The sequence below is a fragment of the Mus pahari genome, chromosome 8, assembly GCF_900095145.1.
Source record: "Mus pahari chromosome 8, PAHARI_EIJ_v1.1, whole genome shotgun sequence".
Classification (NCBI taxonomy): Eukaryota; Metazoa; Chordata; class Mammalia; order Rodentia; family Muridae; genus Mus; species Mus pahari.
In genome coordinates this window covers 36,262,387-36,284,986 of record NC_034597.1, presented here as the reverse complement: position 1 = coordinate 36,284,986, position 22,600 = coordinate 36,262,387, and the positions used below count along the sequence as shown (strand labels likewise).

The 22,600-nt window shown below is 40.8% G+C and overlaps 1 protein-coding gene across 4 annotated transcripts; it reads left to right on the top strand.

Moving 5' to 3' along the window:
• Nucleotides 1-7,646: 7,646 nt before the first annotated feature.
• Nucleotides 7,647-21,657, top strand: Gnpnat1 (glucosamine-phosphate N-acetyltransferase 1). Of its 4 annotated transcripts, none has more exons than XM_029541490.1 (7): nt 7,662-7,734; nt 12,064-12,231; nt 13,350-13,412; nt 15,591-15,718; nt 16,286-16,347; nt 19,238-19,401; nt 20,292-21,657. In XM_029541490.1, the coding sequence occupies exons 2-6, from the start codon at nt 12,078-12,080 to the stop codon at nt 19,383-19,385; spliced, it is 555 nt and encodes a 184-aa protein (XP_029397350.1). In that variant the 5' UTR covers nt 7,662-7,734; nt 12,064-12,077; the 3' UTR covers nt 19,386-19,401; nt 20,292-21,657. The 4 variants fall into 4 exon arrangements, with proteins under 4 accessions (XP_029397349.1, XP_029397350.1, XP_029397351.1 ...); XM_029541491.1 differs by having other exon boundaries at nt 21,139-21,649; XM_029541489.1 differs by having other exon boundaries at nt 7,647-7,729; nt 19,238-21,653.
• Nucleotides 21,658-22,600: the final 943 nt, after the last annotated feature.

The following is a 22,600-nucleotide window of genomic DNA, read 5'->3' as shown; positions in this document are numbered from 1 at the left end:
GGCCCTGTGAGAGCCAAAGTTATGTTTTAAGTTTCTCTGTGCCTAAGAGATCCGTGAAACAGAACTGTCTCTAGCCTGTAAGCCCCTCGCCCAAGGGCAAGTACTCCCTGAAATGTTGAAGGCTGATGTTTATAGGAAATAACTAGCACACGTTCTCACTCCCCTAAATGTGTTTATTTGACCCAACTACACCAGCTGTGATCACGTGGAGGTGGGGGGGGGGTGTATGAGCAGGTAATACGTCAGGAGGTACACTTGCCCCTGATTGGGTGTGGGTGGAAGGGGTGGGTTACATACGCAGGCAGGAAGTGGGTCTGGATCTTCTCCTGCCCTGATTGGACCTGATGAGAAATATAGAACTCTGCGGGTTTGCTTTTTAAGTCTCTGCAAAACATGGCTTGTGGCCATTTCTTGGGGACGCTAGAACGGTCCTGGCCAGACCTCGTCCTCCTGGCAAGTATTTAATTAAAGCTTGCTTCAACTTTGGCTCAAATTTGCGGTGGTGATCTTATTCTAGACCAGTGGGATTAACAGCCCTTCTTCCTTCAGCTTCACGGTCATGGAGCCACAGTTGCTGTGCCTAATGAGGTTTTATTTTACTTAATAATGACACCAAGAATGGTCATGTTGGCAATTCGGATATGCCAAAGAGAATCCATAAAGTGCAGCCCTCTTCCCTTGGGATGACTTAGTAAGGGTACTTACCGCCAAGCCTGACGACATTGTAATAGCAGGAGTATGTGTCAGGGCTGCTCACCAGTGGCAGATAGGAAGCAGAGAGAAATGGCCGAGAACATGTCACAGCCTCCAAAGACATGTCCAGATGGGCCCACCCTCCCGAAGTCTTACTACTTCCTCAGACAGCATGGCCAAATGGGGACCAAGCATTTCACACAGGAGCTTGGCCGGGGGCGGGGGGCGGGGGGAGACTTTCATAGTCAAGCCACGACGCGGAGCAATGTGTGGAAGGTTCCGGAGAATTCAAACACCTCTGTTGTTGTTATTGTTCTTTTGATATTTTGAGACAGGGTTTCTCTGTGTAGCCTAGATGTCCTGGAACTCATTCTGTATACCAGGCTGGCCTCGAACTCACAAGAGATCCACCTTCCTCTGCCTCTTGAGTACTGGGATTAAAGATATGTGCCACCGCAGCCCAGCAAGCATTTGAGCTCTTGTCCTACTGGACTCGGGGTGGACAGCCCTCCTAGTGCCAGCCTAGAAGCTAAGCTTTCTCATATTCAAAAGGTTTAACCCTGCTCGAGCTCCAGGTCCCACCTCCTACTTCCTAGGGTTGAATGAGCTGCAACTTCCAACCCTGTCATCCTCTAAGCACCGGGTCTTTCTGTAACCCAGCCCCATGGTTTCATACCATGTCATGAGTTGTCCCATTAGAATACACTCAGGTGTGAGCCTAAGGGAGTTAGTTGGTGGGATAGCATTATCCCCAGGATGTGAACTGGAGAAGCAACAAGAAGGACATGGCTGCCCCTGGTTCTGGTGGAGGAGAAGGTTTATTGTAGATAAAGCACAGTCAGGGGCAGAGACATCTGGGAGAGTCCAGAGTGAGCAGGACTCCCCAAACTCGGAAGGCTGAGGCAGTAAGATCTTTAGTATGAGATTGTCATGGGAATCTGAGACCAACCTGGGTTATGTAGTCTTATTAAAGAAAAAAGTCCCATCTGACTCCAATGCCAAAATATTTTGCCTGTGTGTGAGTGTATACGTGTGTGTGAGTGTATGTATATAGGAGTGTGCATATGTGATGTGTGAGACTGTGAGTGTATGTGTGTGTGTTTTTGTGTATGTGTTTGCTTAGTTAGTTGGTTAGCTGATAGTTATAGCATTGGTGCTGGCTCAGTACTGGTTACTACTGCTCTACTAGAGTTCTGAGGTGCCACATGGCATCCTACTGCAGAAGAAAGGGAGCATGCTGGTCTATGTCTGTAGCTGGCCTATCCCTCTTTTAAAGTTACCAGGACTCAGTGACAGGGCTCAATCTGGAGGCTTTGTCATCTGAATCACTGTCTGCAGGCCTCACCTAGATAAGCCGTGGCTGCAGTAGGTGTAAGCCCTCTTGACTGCATTAGCTGCGGAAGATCAAGGGGACCGATCACACTCAGCCCATGGTTCCTGTCACAGGTGAAGGTGGGATCTGTTTGAGTTCCTATGGCATTTGTTCTTCTCCTCTTTTCTATTCCTGACTGAGAACTTGGCTCAGCTCTTTTTATCTTCTTGGGGATCAAGTCTAGGCCATGTGCTCCATTGCTGAATCACAACTCCTGCCCTTATTTCTATTCATTTTTGCTTCACAGAGTCTTGCTAGGTTTCCTAGCACAGGAGTGCAGTGCCAACAGAGACCAGAAGAGGGCACTGGATCCACTGGCGTTGGAGTTAGAGGCAGTTGTGAGCCATCCTGTTGAGTGTCCTGGGTCTTCTGGAATCACAGTAAATGTTCTTTTGTTTTGTTTTGTTTTGTTTTTTTGTTTGTTTGTTTTTTGTTTTTCGAGACAGGATTTCTCTGTATAGCCCTGGCTGTCCTGGAACTCACTCTGTAAACCAGGCTGACCCCGAACTCAGAAATCTGCCTGCCTCTGCCTCCCAAGTGCTGGGATTAAAGGCGTGTGCCACCACGCCCGGCTCACAGTAAATGTTCTTAACCACTAGGTCATTTCTTCAGTCCTGCATGTATGGGTGTTATGCTTGCATGTGTATATGTGCACCATGGCCATGCCTGATCCCCATAGAAGCCAGAAGAGAGAGTTAGACCTTCAGGGACTGAGTTACAGTTAGTTGTGATCTGCCATATGGGTGCTGGGAACATGAGAACAGAGGAAGACATATAAAATAGTGATATGTGTGGGCTCAGCAGTTAAGAACACTGGCTGCTTTGCTAGGGGATCCAGGTTTGATTCCCAGCACCCGAATTGGGGCTCACAGCTGTCTATAATTCTAGTCCCAGGGAATCTGACAGCTTCTGGCCTGTTTGGGTACCAGGCACACATGTGGGTACACAGATGTGATGAAAGTAACACCCAATACACACACACACACACACACACACACACAGAGAGAGAGAGAGAGAGAGAGAGAGAGAGAGAGAGAGAGAGAGAGAGATGAAGATTGACTTCAAGGCAAGCAAGTATAAGCTGAAGTACTTCTTTCCGGCTGCATGAGGACCCATTAGGAACACCCTTAGCCAGCTCATTTTCTTTCTTTTTTTTTTTTTTTAGCCAGCTCATTTTCTTGTTTTGCATTCTCTCTCTTTTGTGACAGGTTTTCACATTCAAATGTCTGATCTATTGCTTCTAACTGATATCTCTAAAGCCCACTTTGGACACCACATTTGGTGACGTAGTACCTTTTGAAAGCTCCCATAGAATCTGGTGCTTTTCGACATCGTTTGGTTTTTCCTCCAATGCTGAGATCAAACCAGGGCCTGATATGTGTTAGACAAGCCACAGCCATGACAGAGATCTGCCTGCTTCTGCTCTGGAGTGCTGGGACTAAAAACACGTGCCACCACACCTGGCTACGAAACAGGATTTTAATGTTACTAATGTCATGAAGTCCGACCTGCCTGTATTACTCTCACATGGATCACGCCCCATCCCCCTTCCCCACCATGCTGGGAATAGAGCCCAGGTCCTCACACACTAAGCTATACACACCCTGCCTGCCAAAGCTTTTTTAACAAAACTCCTCAACAAGTAGTATGTTTTCCTTCAGACACCAAGTTTTGGTTGTATAACTAAAGGTTGCAACCATGTCGGTGACAAGAGTTCTTCCTCACTAAGTGACCAACCTGTCACCATTTCCCTTAAGCACTGAGTAGTTCTAAAACAGTGATCTTTCCATGACACTCCCTGTGCATCTGGGAGTGACTCCACAATATAATCCCGTAAGAGTTGAGCTAACTCTCTGGGCTCAGCCCAGGCTGATCTCATTTTCTGTGTCAGTCCTCACCCGTGATCTAGAGCTTTTGAGATTCTTAGTCATTTTAGCCAAAACATGATGGAAGTGAACAAGATGTTTGTGTGATACAACTGATTTCTATGACAACAGAAATCAAATCATGACAGAACATTTTTAAAAGTAGAAGAATCATAAATATGTGGTTAAGAAAACTTTCCATTCAAAGCATCCAGTGACTTGCAAGAACACTTCAAGAACTTTTGAAACAGTTGTTTAAACTCCTTGTAGGTATGTTTTACAACCCACTGTTTATAAATATAAATGTGTATGCATGCATTTATGTATACATGTATGCACTATTATTATTATATGGTTTTTTTGAGATAGGGTTTCTCTGTGTAGCCCTGACTATTCTAGAACTTACTCTGTAGACCAGGCTAGCCTCAAACCTACTGCCTCTGCCCCCCAAGTGCTGGGATTAAAGGTGTTGTGTCACTAAAGCCCAGCATAGGTATGTATTCTTTTTTTTGGGGGGGTGGGTGTTTCGAGACAGGGTTTCTCTGTATAGCCCTGGCTGTCCTGAACTCACAAACAAGTTAAAAGCATTGTTTCTGGGGCGATCAGCTGGTTTAAAAATTGGAGGGGGTTAGCTGGGTGCACACCTTTAATCCTAGCATGCAGGAGGCAGAGGCAGGGGAATCTCTGTAAACTCCAGGCCTGTCTAGTCTAGAGATCGCTGTCTCAAAAAAACAAAACAAAACAAACAAACAAACAAACAAATCAGAGGGGGTTAAAGTATCTATTATTTTTTATAAATTTTCTAACCATTTTCTAAAATGCAGACAAAAGCTCTACTATAATTCTACAGATATTATCTTTAGAGTTTAAATTTCCCATGGGAATTTTTAGATAAAAGTAGCAAAATGAAGCACTTAGTAACTTAGTTATTTTTTTCTTTTCTTTCTTTTTTTTTCTTTTAATTTTATTGTTTATCCCTGACAGTGAACCTTGAATATGTTAGACAAGTGCTCCTCCCCTGAGCTGAAGGCCAAACTCTAACAATTTTATTTTCTTGGAATGTTCTTTCTTTAATGATATTTACAAGATTTACTTCCTTTCAGAATTAAACTCAAATGATATCCCAGAGAACTCTCCAGTGACCATCACATTTTAAACTGCAAAACAAGTATGGTGGGGAATGTGTGTGTGTGTGTTAAAAGTTCAAGGCCAGCCTGGGCCATGTAGTAAGAATGAATAAATGAATAGAACTATACCCCAACATTTTCTTTTTTCTTTTCTTTTCTTTTCTTTCCTTTTCTTTTCTTCTCTCCTTTTTCTTCTCTTTCTTTTTTCTTCCTTCCTGTCTTTCTTCTTTCTTTCTTTCTTTCTTTCTTTCTTTCTTTCTTTCTTTCTTTCTTTCTTTCTTTCTTTTGAGACAGAGTGTCTCTATATAGTCCTGGCTGTTCTGGAACTCACTATGTAGACCAGGATGACCTTGAACTCATATTCACCTGCCTCTACCTTCTTAGTGTTGGATTTAAAGTTGTGAGGCCCTAGGAGTGGCCTTTTCTTATCTTTTTTAACCATAACATTTATCACCTCTTAATAATAAATAACTTGTAAAGAGCTTTATTTCTGATCTTTTCACAATCAGACAAAGCCAATGAAGAGAAACCTTAGCAAATATGTCATCCCAACACTACAACACTTGATATGCAGAGGGCTCAACACCTGGTTAGTGGGTGAAGTGCTGCACTGATGTGGGGAGATATCCACGATATAAATTTGAAAAAATGAGAAAACTTGACATACAGTTCACATGTATTGTGCTGTCCTGATTGAAAGGAGAGACAGGGGATTGTAAAAGACATAGTGGTGCTCACTAACTATGCCCTGTTCCAGTTAGCTAGCAGTTTTAGGCAAGGCTGTGTTTACTAATTGGCCAGTCAATCGAGAGTGGAACATTAGCCTGAGTTAATTGGTAAAAGTTCACCTGTGATTTTCTAGTCTCTTTTCATTAAAAATATGATTTATTTCAGAGTGTTTTTGTGACAGGGTGGCCTGGGCCCCTACAGGATTGCATCAAGTAATTATGCTGCCATTTCTGAGTAAGACATGCAGTAAACTAATAGGTTTTGTTGCATTGGAATTTGGGTAGATGGTCCTTATTTCACCATACTGTAGTTTATTCCTTCTACACACATACATGTACACAAACTGGCATCTTAAGCACATATTACAGGCCAGGATACATGTTGAATGTTTTATTTGTATTGCTTTATTAGACCTTCACAGTGTCAGATGAGGTGCCAGATACCATCAAAGATTAGGAAGCTGTGTCACAAATGTTCAAGGCCACAAGTAAAATGGAAGCATGGTAAAGGAAATTCCCAAAATCTGAAGAAATTTCTATCAAGCTGTTAACATAATGTTAATTCTGCAGGTGAAGCTATAGGGACACATGACTTCTTATCCTGTATTTCTCTAATGTTGCAAGCTTTAAAATAAGCAATATAATGTAGTAAGCAATTAAAAAACAAATATTTTAATGAGTTCAGAGATGGAAGTGATATGTGTCTTGGTATATTCAAGACATTTCTTCCTCCTTCCCTATCTATCTATCTATCTATCTATCTATCTATCTATCTATCTATCTATCTATCTGTCTGTCTGTCTGTCTAGTGACAGCATTTCTCTACATAATCGGGCTGTACTTGATCTCATTGTGTAGATCAGGTTGGTCTTGAACTCACAGAGATGCACAAAGCCTAGTCTCTAGTGCTGGAATTAAATGCATGCACTACCATGCCAGGTACTAGACACATACACACACACACACACAGAGAGAGAGAGAGAGAGAGAGAGAGAGAGAGAGAGAGAGAGAGAGAGAGTGGAGGTAGGAGCCTTCCCAGTACTGAGATTACANCCAGGTACTAGACACATACACAGAGACACACACAGAGAGAGAGAGAGAGAGAGAGAGAGAGAGAGAGAGAGAGAGAGAGAGACTGGAGGTAGGAGCCTTCCCAGTACTGAGATTACAGAACAAGCACTGTATTTGCTGTATACTGTAAGATGCTTATAGGGCCCTGGCCTCTACCCTACTCTTCACTGCCTGGAGAACCTAGCCACTTCTTGCCCAGAGTAAGCTGAAATGTTCCGGGTGTCCTAGGAAGCAAAGGGCTGCAGTGGAAAGCTCAAGAAAGCTCAAGGGTGAGTGGTTCCAGCTCAGTTTCTAGAAGACAGAAGCCCAGCCCTGTCTCAGACATTTGAGAATCAGGGGATGTAATCACCAGCCATGTTAATGGACTGCATGCAAGTTAGGGAAGAGGACGAAGGGACTGACAGGGTAGGAGCCTTAGGGCTCGGAGAATGAAAGGAACCCACACTGGTCATCGCGGTACGCTGCTTATACTCCTATGGCTTTATTTTCAGATAAGGCGTGAGAGCGACGGTGGTACTCGCGCGCAGTGAGCGAAAAGAGCCTCTGGTGGGTAAACTGATGACGCAAGCTTTGCCCCATGCCCCAGCGTCGCCCAGAGTGCCCCAGAGCTCGGCCCCGCCCCGCCCCGCCCCGCCCCGCCCCGCCCCCGAAGCCCAGGAGTGGTGTGCGTGGCCGTGCCTCCGCGTGCGCAGCGGTGCGTGAGGGCGGGGCAGGGCGGAGGCGTTGGTCCGGCCACGTTTGGCCTGGCGGTTCCGGCTGCGGCGCGTGGGGGCGCACGGGGGGCGGGGCTGGAGGTGCAGCCGGATCCGGATGCGGCGGCGCTGTGACCCGCAGGGAGACTGACGCGCCGGGACGGGAGCGTGGTCCGCTCCGGTGCGGTGAGGCGGCCTGGGGCTGGGACGCGAGGGCTAGCGGGCTTGGGACCGCAGAGGACCGCGGAGGCTGGGACGTCCCTGCCTGGGAACCGGGCGGCTAAGCTTGATGCCCGGCGGTCTGGCCGGGCAGGGTCTTGGAGGGCCTAGGAGTGTCCGTGGCGTGGGAATGGGGGGACGGTCCTCGCCTTTTCTGCCGCCGTCCCTATGAAAGGGCGCGAACCCTCGGTTCCCTTTTACCGGTACAGCGGCCAGAGCCGCTGAAGACACCGGCTCTGAAGAGCCTCAGCTCAGCAGTCTGTATGAAACCTGGGGTGGGGGAACCTAGAACTTGAACCTCTAGAAACACCGACTGTGTAGTTTCTATTGTGTGTTAGAGCTAATGTTTATGTAAGGCAAGCATAAAATTGGTTCCTGTAAAAAAATAAATGGGGGTTTGTTTGGGATTAATTAATCCAAGAGTGGGTCTCAGGAAATTGATTCATTAAGGTAGGAATTGTATGGTTCAAACAGATTGACTCTTCTGCAGTAGTGCTCTATGGGAAAATGAGAGGATCCTCATTCCAGGCCACACATTCGTTGATGTCTTGGGAACTCGGTGCTCCCAACTGTGCAACTAGACTGGGGATAATCAGATCGTGTAGATTAAGTACACTAACGGGAAATACTTCTTGCTTCATGAAATACTACCTTCATGAGGATACTCGGAGCTGTCTACCTACCTATCTGCCTACCTGTAACCTATCACAGCGAGTTTGATTTGGCTGCAGATCATGTTTAGAAATTTGTGAATCCTGGTCTTCAATCTTCCCTACTTGTTGCTCCGCTGTTTTTCAAGAAGCAGCTGCTCCCCATCTGTATCCAGACTCATTCAGAGGCTGGAAAACCAAACTTGAAGTTTGGTGTGTGTCTTTTGTCTTCTCACTTGTGGCAATCCTTTTTCCTTCATGACTTTCTGAAATGTGATTTCTAGATGATACCTCACGTCATTCATTATTCATTGACTAGAGGTTTACCAGACTAGGGCTTAGGCAATACTCAAGTCTTGTAAACAAATGCTGATTTAGCAGTTAAACACTACTGGTTGGGGGGGAGGGGCTTTTCGTTAGAGTTTACAACCGAACTTAGAGGAAGTTAGGTGGTGACCTTTAAGTGCTACAGAATGAAGGTTTCTTGTAGTTTTGTTTTGATAAAACAACCTGTGTAGCAGGGGCTAGCCTTGAACTTGGAGGGAAGAATAGAGAGGGGGTACCTTGGAACCAGCTTTTTAAAAAATCTCCATGTTTACATCAACTCCAATAATTAAAGTGTGTGTGTGTGTGTGTGTGTGTGTGTGTGTGTGTGTTTGAGATAGATGTGACTGGGTAGCCTGCTGTCCTTGAGCTCCCACAGTTCATGCTTCAGACTCCCTAGCGCTGGATCCAGGTCTTTGCCACGTCACCTGAATTTTTACTAGATTGTAATAAGGCATGGCCTCTGTCAGCATCATAAATTGTGTCTTTATGACTAGGATAGGCTTTTCCCCTTTGGGTTTTATAAATCTCATTTAAAAAGAGGTTTGACTCTCATCAGATCCTTTGTGTTTAACCAGATCAATGCCTGTCTTCATCTAGTTAGTAATGAATGCTAGAAACTGATTGAATGTTGCTGTCCAGTATGGTGGGACACACCTGTAGTCAGCCTGGGGATTATGGAAACAGGAGAACCAAGAGTTAAAGGGAGGCTGGGGAGGTGGATGAGAGAGTAAATCATTTGCAATGCAAGACTGAGAACCAGAATTCTGATTCCCAGAACCCATGTAAAGAAAATAGAGTGGGCTTAGTAGCCCACCAGTAATGGTATCATCAGGAGACAGAGAAGTCCTTTGAGTAAACTGACTATTCTCACCAACCTAAAAAGTGAGCCGTGGGTTTGGGGAGAGAACTGCTTTCAGTATATACAGTGGAACGAGATTGAAGAAGACGTCTGATGTCAACCTTGGGCCTCCTCCACTCTCACAGGCACACATGTGCACACCTATCCAACACACATACAAACATGCCTACACAAACACACACAGTGAAGGGCGAGATGCCAATCTAAGCTACATGATGAAACGGTTCTTAGAAAGTGACCTCCAGGCATTGTTCTTCACTATTTATGTGGCTTCCTTGTAGTTAATGTACTTTCTCACCCATTGACTTAGGACCTGGGTAGCTGATCAGTGGAAAATGGCTAGAAATTACTGCGCTAATCACAGGTTGCCTTTTCTGCTTGCCCCTTGAGCTTCTCACCTTTGCCAGGAACACAGCTTATCAAAAATGGCCTTTTCAGTATGGGTGGAGATAGCTTAGTGAAGGATAAAGGGGGAACAGGGAGAGCTAGAGTGGGGGCCCATGTGGGAAGAGACACAGCTTTCATGCCTTTGTTTAGTTACCGGGAAGCTTCAGGGTTTACTTTGTAAAACTTAAAGTGCCTCAGCTATAAAGTGTAACTTGGTAGCTATATAAACATGCCACTTTATTTGGGAGCCTTTAAAGATTTCTTTTGTAAATCAATTATTGATAACCCATGAGTTCTTTAAAATCCTTTGGTGTCAATCACATCTTGCTTTCCCTTTCCCAACATCCTCTCTGCCCACCACTGTTGAAGACTGAGCTTAGGTGAACTCAATGTAGTTGCTTCCATTCTGTAAACAGTTCATTAAAACAACATGATAGTCATATCTTGGTGCCTGGACAATGGGTTCTTATTTCTACCCAGAATGCCTTTATACATTTTTGATTAGTCTGAAATTCTCATTTCCAAAATTGAGATTCCAAGTACTAATTCTAACTTTTTAACTCTTTTACAACAATGGAGTGCAGGGATTTGGCTAAACTAGACTAGTAGTTAAAGAGGTGACATCATTCTGCCTAGTAGGATCAATGATGTAACTTGTGGTAAAGGGCAAAATGAAGATGCAACACTCACTGCTAGAAAGTTGCTAGAGTTTCAGAGTGACATCAAGCAGTAAGCCATGTGCATCGGGCCTGTGACACTTGGATGCTGCCTGTGGCCATGCTATTGTCATTGGCCTGGAACCTTGCAAGTTCCTCTGTCTACTTGCTAGTCTATAAGATACAATCATGATACATCTTTTATTGCTTGTTAAAGAATTAACAAATATAAAGTACACACCAAATTAATATTACATATTTTTATGATTATTTACAAAATAGGGCCATTTAAAGAAATATACAAGAAACAAACTATTAATAACTGGTTAAAATTTATTATGACTTTATTTTTATTGAGACAGCATTTCTTTTCTTTTTTCTTTTTTTTTTCTTTTTTTTTTTTTGGTTTTTCCAGACAGGGTTTCTCTGTATAGCCCTGGCTGGCCTCGAACTCAGAAATCCGCCTGCCTCTGCCTCCCAAGTGCTGGGATTAAAGGCGTGCGCCACCACGCCCGGCTGAGACAGCATTTCATATCACATTGGTCATATGTGTGTTTTGAGACAGTATTCCAAAGTTTAACCCAGGCTGGCCTAAAACCCCTATTCCCTTGGTGCCTGAAGTTCTGGGATTATAAGCATGTCCCACTATGTCTGGTGCACAGCATGAAAAACAACCAACCAACCACCACCATCAACAAAACCCACTGGTTATTAAACTGTTTAGAAGTAGCTGCCACACACAGTGTCTGTCAGGGCTAAGATAATACTATTGTGAATACAGAGAATAATGAAGTAATTTGAGTAATTCCTAAATTACCTTGTTTGTGGTTCATATAAAATAAGTCACATTCACAAGTTCAAGTGAGTCTTTAGTGACCCTGGCTACCAGGTGACTTCTGAGCCTAGTAATAAATGCAAGATTCTAACTGTTCAAATGTGAGCACCCATAAGATGTCAGTGCTGCACCAGTAGCCCAGCCCACAAGGATAAAGCATCTTCAGGACCTACTAGAGAATGGAGTTTTAAAGATTTGTTTTTGTTGACTTAATTTGACTAACAACACATTTCCCAATTGATAGTAAAGATTTTTTTTGTTTGTTTGTTTTTGGTTTTTCGAGACAGTCTTTCTCTGTGTAGCCTTGGCTGACCTGGAATTCACTCTGTAGACCAGGCTGACCTGGAACTCAGAAATCCACCTGCCTCTGCCTCCGAGTGCTGGGATTAAAGGCGTGCCCCACCACGCCCGGCTAAAGATGGTTTTTAACAAGTAAATGTGTTTACAGTTATAGATTTTAGGTAGCTAAAGTAGAGTAGCTGATAAAATGTTATAGAACCCATTTGTGTAATGAAATTAACTTTCTCACCAAGCATACTTTTCCTTTTATAAAGCCTCTCAACATTTGAAATTTTATTTTAGACTTTACTGGAAAGATGAAGCCCGATGAAACTCCTATGTTTGACCCAAGTTTGCTCAAAGAAGTGGACTGGAGTCAGAATACAGCTATATTTTCTCCAGCCATTTCTCCAACACATCCTGGAGAAGGCTTGGTTTTGAGGCCTCTCTGTACTGCAGACTTAAATAAAGGTATGGGCCCAACTTTACTTTGGGAATCCTGACCAGAATTTGTTGCTGTCTTCATAAGCATGATGTGAACTTAAAACAGTACTTGACTTTTATACTTAAAGTGACTAGATCACTCAACTGTAATAGGCATACATCATGGCTAAGACCAGATATTACTGTGATGAATTTAAAAATACAACAGTATTCCATCTAAAAGGATATCTCAAAAACAAAACTGAAGTTATAATGTATAAAACACATGGAAGAGCTTTCTCCAAGAAGCTAGACAGGCAAAGGAACATTCTTTGGACAAACTGAAAGGGTTTATTTAGTCCTGTGTAATTCTTAATATCTAAATTATCCAAAATAATTTCCTGAAACTTTGGTAATAACATTTTGCCTAACTATTTTCTTCTAGATAGGTATTTGAATAAAGTAAATTTGTCCAGAATTACTGCATGTAGAAAAATTAAGACTAAAGAAGTTAGAAAATGTACTTTTAACATTATCAGTAGTTTTTTGGGGTTTATTTTTATTTTTTTGAGACACAGTCTATGTATTCCTGGCTGTCCTTCAACTCAGAGATCTACCTGCCTCTGCCTCCCAACAGTTGGGATTTTTAAAGGTATGTGACACTATTAAAATTAAAAAGGTTTAAAATTGTCCCAATAGCATTATACTAGTTACACTTTATCTTACAAGTGATATATTCAGTGGAGTGAGAATCTTGTACTTTTTGGGTCATGTATTTAGGAGAATGTGGCACCCCTTACATAAAATTTAAATAGCACTTGACAGTATACATGCTGGTACTGTAATTATTGATATTAATGTCTGAACTACCGTAAAATCATATGCAGGCAAATATTGTTGAAGGCTGTCACTTGCTAGCCTGTTTATAAAAATAGGTACTTGTATGAAGATGCCCTTATGTGTATGGTACCACGTATAATGAATGCACACAACACACTGTTGAAAATTTGCATGTTTAATCAGCAAATCTTGATTAAAGATTATTATAAAACATGATTATAGAATTTTGAAAAAGTAACTTTCTTTAACCTATCCAGTGAGTATTTTTGCTGTTTTCCATATTTTAATCTTTCTTTTGCTTTTCTCCTGAAATGTTTTAAAACTAGGTTTTTTTAAGGTATTGGGTCAGCTGACAGAGACTGGTGTCGTCAGCCCGGAGCAGTTCATGAGTAAGTACCATGCCGCACTTTGTCTGAATGCACAGAAGTCTGGTTAGTACCCGCTCATTCAAATAGCTTAGTTATAAATCAGCCATCCTTATTTATAGAATTGAGATGTTTTGTATAACGATATTTACTCTAGAATTGCTTTCCTTTTATTGTATATATCTTAAATAAATCTTTTATTGTAGTATATATCTTTTTTTAAAAGAAAAAATTTTTTTTTTTGGTTTTTCAGTCCTGGTTGTCCTGGAACTCACTCCGTAGACCAGGCTGGCCTTGAACTCAGAAATCTGCCAGCCTCTGCCTCCTGAGTGCTGGGATTAAAGGCATGCGCCACCACGCCTGGCCTAGGAAAGTCTTTTTTTTTTTTTTTTTTTTAAGATTTTATTTACTTATTATATGTACACTGTAGCTGTCTTCAGACACTACAGTCAGATCTCGTTAAGGATGGTTTGAGCCACCATGTGGTTGCTGGGATTTGAACTCCACACCTTTGGAAGAGCACTCGGGTGCTCTTACCCGCTGAGCCATCTCACCAGCCCAGGAAAGTAATTCTTAAGATTTATATATTATGTATACAGTGTTTTGCCTGCATGTATCCTGCAGGCCAGAAGAGGGCACCAGATCTTATAGCCACCATGTGGTTGCTGGGAATTGAACTCGGGACCTATCAGGCTGCTGCGCCATATCTCCAGCCCTGTAGTATATCTTTCTATGTGGTTATGTTTAGCACAGAAATTTCATTACCAACTTAAAAAGAATTTACGAGTTTATGTTTCTACTTCCCTTTTGTTCTTATTTATTCATCCATCCATCTATTATTCATCCATCCATCTATTTATTTGCTTTTATATTGAATTTATTTGCTTTTATATTGAATTTTAAGGTTGGGTATCTTAGTCTAACAATCCTCTTCTCCCTTTGAGACATGAGAAAATGGGTTTCCAAAAAGAACCAGTCGTCGCTGAGATCACAGTTATTGGCAAGAAAGATGGAACCTTCTTAGCTTTATCCAGTGTCGTAACTCAGTCTGTTCCCATTTTCTATTCATGCAGCTCCTTTAGTCGGTAACGTCTCCAACCAGGCTGAGAATGAAGATCAATATTCTAGTTTTGTTTATTTTCATTGAATTATTTTCCCCCTAATTTGGGACCTATATAGAATGAGGCTTTGAAAATAAACAATATCTGAGTTAAAGGAATTTAAAAAGCCAAGCTCTAAAACTCTAGAGCTTGGCTTTTTAAATTCCTTTGTTTCTATTCCTTTGTTTCTCTTTGAATACATATCAGAAGAGATGAAAAAGTGTAGCTTTTTCTAGCAATACAAAGTGCTAAACATTGTTCATATGACTTTGGAAAAACTGTTTAACTGGGGATGTATCTCTCTCTCATCTTTGTAAGGTGCTGTTACTTTGTAAGGTGCTGTTAGAGCAAAGATCCTATTTCTAAAAGAACAAATATATAATCATGAAACATTGGAAAAAAATGGAAAACTGGTTTGTTAAAATATTTTGAAACCAAGACTAAATTGTGGATATAATATACTCTTATAATAACCTGCAATTTTGTTCTTTGAGTGTTAGTTTTAGATAAATGTAAATTAAGTGGGAAGATATTGACGTTTTAATTAGTCACAGAAATGGCAACATGCATAGTTTATCTGTAATTCTCTGTTGTCCATCTGAAAGAACTCAGTCTTACTTTGCTGGCAGATTGTGTGTGTGTTTCTGGGTACTAAACCAAGTAGCATTACTCTCTACCTCAGGGTTACATCCCCATCTGTACTAACAGATGACTTTAAAGGTGTGGACTACCCAGTGCTGACCGTTGATATTTCAGCTCCTTAATGTTTTAAATAATGTATTTTTAGAAGAGGAAACTAAATTAAGGTGCATACCCCTAATTCCAGAGCTTGGGGGTGGGGGTGGTGTTAGAGACAGGCAGATCTCTGGGAGGTCAGTCTGATCTACGGAGGAAGTTCCAGAACATCCAGAGTGATACAGTGATACGTTGCCTCAAAAAACCCAAACAAATGAATGTCTTATGCTCAATTTACTTCACTTGCTTTCACTGTAGCAAAACAGCTTTAACATTCAAAGATGAAGTCACACAAGCTTGGAGCTTTTCTTGAACTCAGTAAAACAGAAATGCATACTATCTAACACTTTTTGACATTTCCTGACAGAATCTTTTGAGCATATGAAGAAGTCTGGAGATTACTATGTTACAGTTGTGGAAGATGTGACCCTAGGACAAATTGTGGCTACAGCAACTCTGATAATAGAACATAAATTTATCCATTCATGTGCTAAGGTATGTACTCACATTAATGCCTATGAATAAAGCACACAGATATTTTCTAATGAAATCAACTTGGAAAACTTCATTAGCAAAATCAATGTTCCATTAATCGTTCATTGTTCCTTATAGCATTGTTCCTTAGCAAAAGATACTTCTGGAGATTCTCCAAATTACAATACAATGAAATTCAGATAGATGAGCCAGCAGTAAGATGGCTCAAGAGGTTGGCTACCAAGCCCAACAACCCAAGTCCCAGCACTGAGATTGGCACAGTGGAAGGAAAGAACTAATTACCACAAGTTGTAGTCCAACCTCCAGATATTCCAAAAGCCATTCACAAATGCAGACACACATTCACTCATCTTTTTGGATATATTATGTTTATGACAAGATTGCATTGTGGTGATTGGGGTTAGAGCTCTGCTTTAGCAGTAGAGGGGAGGTTGAGGAGGATATAGCTAAAAAAGTTAAAAGTTAAGGAGAAGCTGATTTTCCTGTTTTCTCTGAAAAAGTAAAAACTGTAATTAGCAACTGTTTAGTGGAAAACAGGCTGAAGGCTCATCCTGTGATTGTTTGCAGAGAGGAAGAGTAGAAGATGTTGTCGTGAGTGACGAGTGCAGAGGGAAGCAGCTTGGCAAACTGTAAGTATGTACACGTAACCATGGAAACTGCATGGTTTCTGTCCCAGTTTGGCCTCTTGCCGAGAAACTTATTTTAAGATTTTTCTAATTTATTTCTGACCTTTTTTAATTCTGAATTCATTCTCTGTATGTTAAATTCTGTTAACTTCACCTCACAGTTTGAGAACTGAAAACCAAGAGTAACATGTAATTGAACTGTGCACATTTGTATGGTACTGTACATGCTAGGGAAGTTGTGTTCTGCTACTGAGGAATGTCGAAAGCTGAATCCTTGATAGCAGTTCCTCCACCCCTACCCCCTCTGTATTTTATTTTTTTTTTAAGATTTATTATTACATGTAAATACACTGTTGCTGTCTTCAGACACACCAAAAGAGGGCATCAAATTGTTACAGATGGTTGTGAGCCACCATGTGGTTGCTGGAATTTGAACTCAGGACCTTCAGAAGAGTAGTCAGTGCTCTTAACCACTGAGTCATCTCTCCAGCTCCGTTTTGTTTTTTTGAGACAGGGTTTCTCTGTGTACCCCTGGCTGTCCTGGAACTCTGTTTGCAGACCCAAAGTCACAGAGACCCACTTGCCTCCTGAGTGCTGGGATTAAAGGTGTGCACCACCACTGCCCTGACTTCTTTTTTTGAGACAAGTCTCATTAAATTGAGCCTTATGAAAAGTAACCTCTTTAACTCTTAATACTAGCATTCTCAGACTTGTGCAAGTCACAGTGAGTACCCAGCTCCTTTGTCAGATAAGAATCAAAGGGAATGTTTAATATTTGCAGAGGGTAATTGCCAGGTATGAGTAGAAGAACTTGGATTTAAATATAATCTCTGACTTAATGAGTCTACTCAATAAATAGGCATCAGTTATGTATCATAGTACCTAAGCATTGGAATTCTTGGCCTATGAACTGCACGAGCTTTTACTGTTCTAATCCATTCAACTAGTCATGTCTAAAGAAAGTTGTTTTCCAAGAAAAAAAAATTGGCACACAGGAAGCTGAGGCAGGACAATTACCTCAAGTTCAAGACCAGCTTGGACTATATGACAAGATCATGTCTAAATATATACACAAGAGAGGACCCTTCAGTTAGCACAGCAGTTAACTTTTTAAAAATTTTGTTTTGCTTTGTTTCAGAGACAGTTTCTCTGTATATCCCTGGCTGAACACTCACTCTGTAGACCATGCTGGCCTCAAACTCCAAGATCTCCCTTTTTCCTAGTACTGAAATTAAAGAGATTCAGACTAATCTTGAGGTAATCTGATCCAAATTTCCTTTAAAAAGTAGCTTTTATAAAATGATTGAAGACACTTTATTCACAGCTCTCAACAGGCAGGGGCAGGCAGATCTGCGGGTTAATGCATAGCCAGTTCCAGGCCAGCCAAGGCTATATAATGAGACTGTCTCAAGAACATAGCTATTTCACACTCATTTTATGTGAACCTGGCAAATGCTTTTAGTTGGAGAAGACATAAAGGTACCCCAACCCTGCAACCTTACAATATCACTGAGCTACATCCCAACCTGGAACAAAATATTTTGGGGTTTATTTTTTGAGTTAAGATCTCCTGTTGAAGGTCTCCTGTTGCTTTGTAGTGGAAGACAAATGTGTAATTCCAGAGCTTCCTGTTTGGTCTGTGTCACCAAAGCTAGCTAGAGACCTTTCACAAAAAAATAACATGGGCTACAGTTTTTCAAAACCTGATACATTTTAGTGTCTTTCTGTTTGTCTTGCTGTGTTTGGTTCCCCTAACCCCAGCACTGGGGATTGAAGCTTGAGCTTCACACAGGTTTGGCAAGCAGCCCAGCACTGCTATTTTCTCAGTAAGTCTCAATCTGAGCCTATGCTTATCCTAGACATGTAGTTGGTTGTGCTTTCAACTCATAGCAATACTCTCTCTAGACTTTCAAATGATGCCATATAATGCCACTCATACCTATGCTCATGCAAAAAATCTTAAAGAAAATTTTTGTGTGTGTGTGTGTGGTGTTGCCTACATATGTATCTGTGCACTACTCCTGTTCTTGGTACCCTCAGAAGCCATGAGGCATCCAATGCCCTGGGAGAGGAGTTACAGATGGTTGTGTGCCACTATGTTGGTTCTGGGAATCAAATCAAAACAAATTCAAGGGCAAGCAGTGTTCTTAACTGCTAAGCTAAATCTCTAGCCTTGTATGTGAATTTTTTCAAATGTTATACATATATGTGTACTACTTGCATGTCTGCTGTCTGTGGAGGCCAGGAAGTCCAAAGAGGGCAAAGATTACCTGGAACTGAAGATACAGAGCATGTGGGTGCTGGTCCTCTGGAAAAGCAAGTGCTCTCTCTCCAGCCTCTCATATGGTTAGCAAGGGGGTGAGAGTTGCCACACTTGGGAGTATAAGCCTCAGTTTGATCCCAAGAAAGCAGAAAGGAGAGAACTACAGGAAACAACCTCCACCCTTGTGCTGCTGGTGTGTCCCTCCGCCCATAATAAAAGGGTGTAGGTTGAGTTATTTATTAACAGTCTGGAGGCTGAAAAAAAATAAACATTTAAATCGCTGAAGCATTTTTATCAACTTAATAATTTGAACACTTAAAGGATTTATTATTGATCCGGGCAGTGGTGGTGCATGTCTTTAACCCCAGTACTTGGGAGGCAGAGGCTGGCCTTGAACTCAGAAAGATTTCTGAGTTCAAGGCCAGCCTGGTCTACAAAGTGAGTTCTAGGACAGCCAGGGCTACACAGAGAAACCCTGTCTCAGGGGGTGGGGGGAGAGTATTATTGGAAAGACCGCGATCTAAGCTTATATACTGAATAAATACAGGTTAGTGTTAAATAAAAATAAAAGTAGTGTCATTATCAAGGCCCATTGTGGTTAATGCTATCTCCTTATACTTTTTTTTTCAGGTTATTATCAACTCTTACTTTGCTAAGCAAGAAACTGAACTGTTACAAGATCACCCTTGAATGTCTACCACAAAATGTCGGTTTCTACAAAAAGTTTGACTATACAGTATCTGAAGAAAATTACATGTGTCGGAGGTTCCTAAAGTAAAAACCACCATCAAGAGGTTAATGCTACAAGGCTTAACTGTTTTAGAGTTCATTTTTGTTGCTGCAGCCCAGCGAGCTCCCTAACTACTAGACTGAAGTACGCTGTAGTGTGCCAGTGTAGTAACCCGAGAGGATGCTGGGAATACAAATGATCATAAAGGGGGAGGATTTTTAACCAAAGGAATATATTTTCAACTTGAATCTTTTCTTGCATTGTATTTTTCTAAAGTTTGTCTTCATTTCTTGGTAGTCAAGAGTATGGGTAGTAAACATGTCTGCTCTATGCTGCTCATTTTTAAATATATGTATATATATATTGAATAAGGGTGTTTCTTACCATAAAATTATTTTTGTCTCATACATCTAGACTTAAGGTGTACCATTTTTCATTGGACACTTCTGTTATCATGACCACCAGATACATATTTGCTCATTGATCCTAACCCTGCACAGTCTTTTTAAAGCAACAAAAGAAAAATGGGACAAGTACAACAGTTACAGCTTAACTAACAATTTACTAAGTGTAAAGTTTTATGCAGATTCTGTACCACCTGCCTCATCTGTCACATGATGTTAGAATTATCCAGGGTCCTTCTCCCAGGGGAGCTGCGACCCTGGTTTCCGTACCGTTGACATCTGAAGCCTTTGAGTCACAGAAAATGTGCCGTTCTGCCTAAATTTAGTACAGCTTTAAAATGATGGTAGCTTTTCTATTTAATGTGATTATAATGGTACTATTATTCTGATCACTGTCCTGTTTTATTTATTTTAATGATTTTTAAAATAGAATCAGATACTTTATTAATAGTGGTTCTAATATTTTGCATTCCATGTTATTACATTAAAATTGTTTATATAAATAGTCTCTCATGTTAGAATCTTGTGTTTTTCTTGTTTGTTGAGACAGGGTGCCCAGGATATCCTGGAACTCCTCACACATGTTCTAAGAATTGGAATTCCAGGCATGTACCGCCATGATCAGCTTAAGCCTATTAGGTTAAGACCTGGCTCTTAACAATCTGGTTTTATGTATCTTCAATTGGACTTTGGATTTTCCTGCAGTCATTAGGTTGACTTTCATTTTCAGAGTTCTTTAGTTCTGTAACCATGACACAGCTTCATTAGGTTTTGCCTTTTCCCCAAAGTAAAATTTAGCACTTTATTTTTTAGCATTAAATTCTCTTGGGTAAGACAGTCTATGATGTTAGTTATTTCAATAAAACCCAAGGTTTTCTCTTAAATCATCTTACAAAAACAGTTGTAGTATGTCACCAACTGAAACAGTTTTAATATTATTAAATGTTTACTCACCTTAATCTGTGGGAGTAAAACTGGGTTACTTGTACCCAGAAGACAAAGAAGTCTTGAGACATAAGGAATATGAATAAGCTTCTCATCATTTGAAGTACAATGGCACAAGAGTTTAATACAACCACCGGTCTTCACAAAATAATTTTAATACTTTGTGCCCAGGCTAGCAGCATCTTGCACTGTGACATTCCTATACATACATAAGCATTTTATCTGAATACAAATGTTAAAATTAGAATAACGTAAGCAATTGCCTATACAGAGGTAAATAGACACATGTTACTTTTCTTGAGTCATTTTTGCTGCATAGTAAATTGCAATTACATGTCAGTATCATGTTACTGATTGAGAAAACACTTTGAACTGTGAGGTATGGTAGCTCCCCGTGAGAGAGCAGAACATGTAAACCTGAATATTTTGAGTGATTTTTTTTTTTTTTTTAGCTGCCATGGATGGGAAAGACAAAAGAATTATCCAGCACTCAAGACTCTAGAAACTTATTTTCCTAATAAAAATAAATAAATAAAATCCTTGAGTAATTCTCAGCTATTTCCTATTATTTCCTCATTGGAGTGTTGTTGAATGGACAAAGATACTGTAAATACTGAAATGAAGCTATGCTTTAGGATTGTGGATTAAACCAGTTATTAAAAAGATCCATCAGGTAACTGCTCATTTACTTTACATCAAGTTGACATCCTAATATATACATCTCAACTTCATAATTCAAGATTGCACTTAAATACTTCTAATTCATCTGAATTCCATAGTAGTTAAACAATTAAGAACCTTATGTTTTATTACAAAGGACATGCTTAACATTTTCTGACATTACTTCTAGACTCAGATTAAGTACAACCCTACACCTCTTCAAATGAATATTCTGTTCTACACGCGATTGAAAGTTGGAAGCAGAGTTATCACACTTGAACATTCCTACTATAGAGTCGGTACAACATTTAACAGACAGGAAACTAGCATGAATCAGTTACATTAGGAGAAGACTCCCTTCTCCACTCCAGTTTCCGGGAGCTGTCTCAAACTTTCAAATGGGGAGTAACGAAGTTCCCTATGTTTTGATAAGAAAATGTATAGTTTTAATTATGAGCCCAGCTTTCATATGTAATATTGAAACTGGGTGGACATTCATACATTATTCAAGTTGTCTAGAAAATAAATCATGATTGGATAAATTTATCGTTAACTTACAAAACATCACTGGCAATGGAACCTAAGACAGCGACTGACAGTGAATACAGAGGAAGAAAAGAAACTTGGAGGCTTCTTATGAAACTTCATCTGTCCACATCAACTGTGCTCAACATGGTGGCAGTCCCTAGTGTCTGAAACTGTCTCCAGTATATCGTGCTGGATAGGCACTTTATGTGAGAAGAAAAAAATGACAGTGGATAGAAAAATGGAAAATTACCAGCTATAAATGAATGTCAGTAACTTCTATTTTTGGACAGACTCCTACTTAAAGAGGAACACATATTTTTATAAAACATTTTAAAAAGTTACTTCATATGCCTCATCTTGAAAAACCAATTTTTTTAAATGGAGATTGCTTTAATCACAATTTCTGTTCAATGAGCCATACATAGATTATGGGTTGACTCCAAGAGAGATCGTTGTTGGCCTGTATGTATACAGGAATTTTTGAATACCCAATGTAATCTTGTCTCTACTAGACCACCATGCCTGTGACACAACAGAATTAAAAGCAATGCTGTTTTTCAGAGCTGAAAGATAGGAGATGGGATGGGAAACCAGAAGAGGCTAGAGATCAAGGTAACAGTAATTCTGGTTTATATTCAGGCTCCTACCGTAAAGGACAAAGAGCCTTTTTATACTGTTGATGTCATAAGGTGGTGAGCAAAGCAAGTAACTTAAGAGTAACCTGTT

What these genes read in the sequence shown, in the direction of transcription:
- Gnpnat1 (XM_029541490.1), top strand. Translation starts at nt 12,078, where the DNA reads ATGAAGCCCGATGAAACTCCTATGTTTGACCCAAGTTTGCTCAAAGAA. An exon ending in CAGCCCGGAGCAGTTCATGA is followed by an intron (nt 13,413 to 15,590) that starts GTAAGTACCATG and finishes ATTTCCTGACAG; the next exon opens with AATCTTTTGAGCATATGAAG. An exon ending in TTATCCATTCATGTGCTAAG is followed by an intron (nt 15,719 to 16,285) that starts GTATGTACTCAC and finishes GATTGTTTGCAG; the next exon opens with AGAGGAAGAGTAGAAGATGT.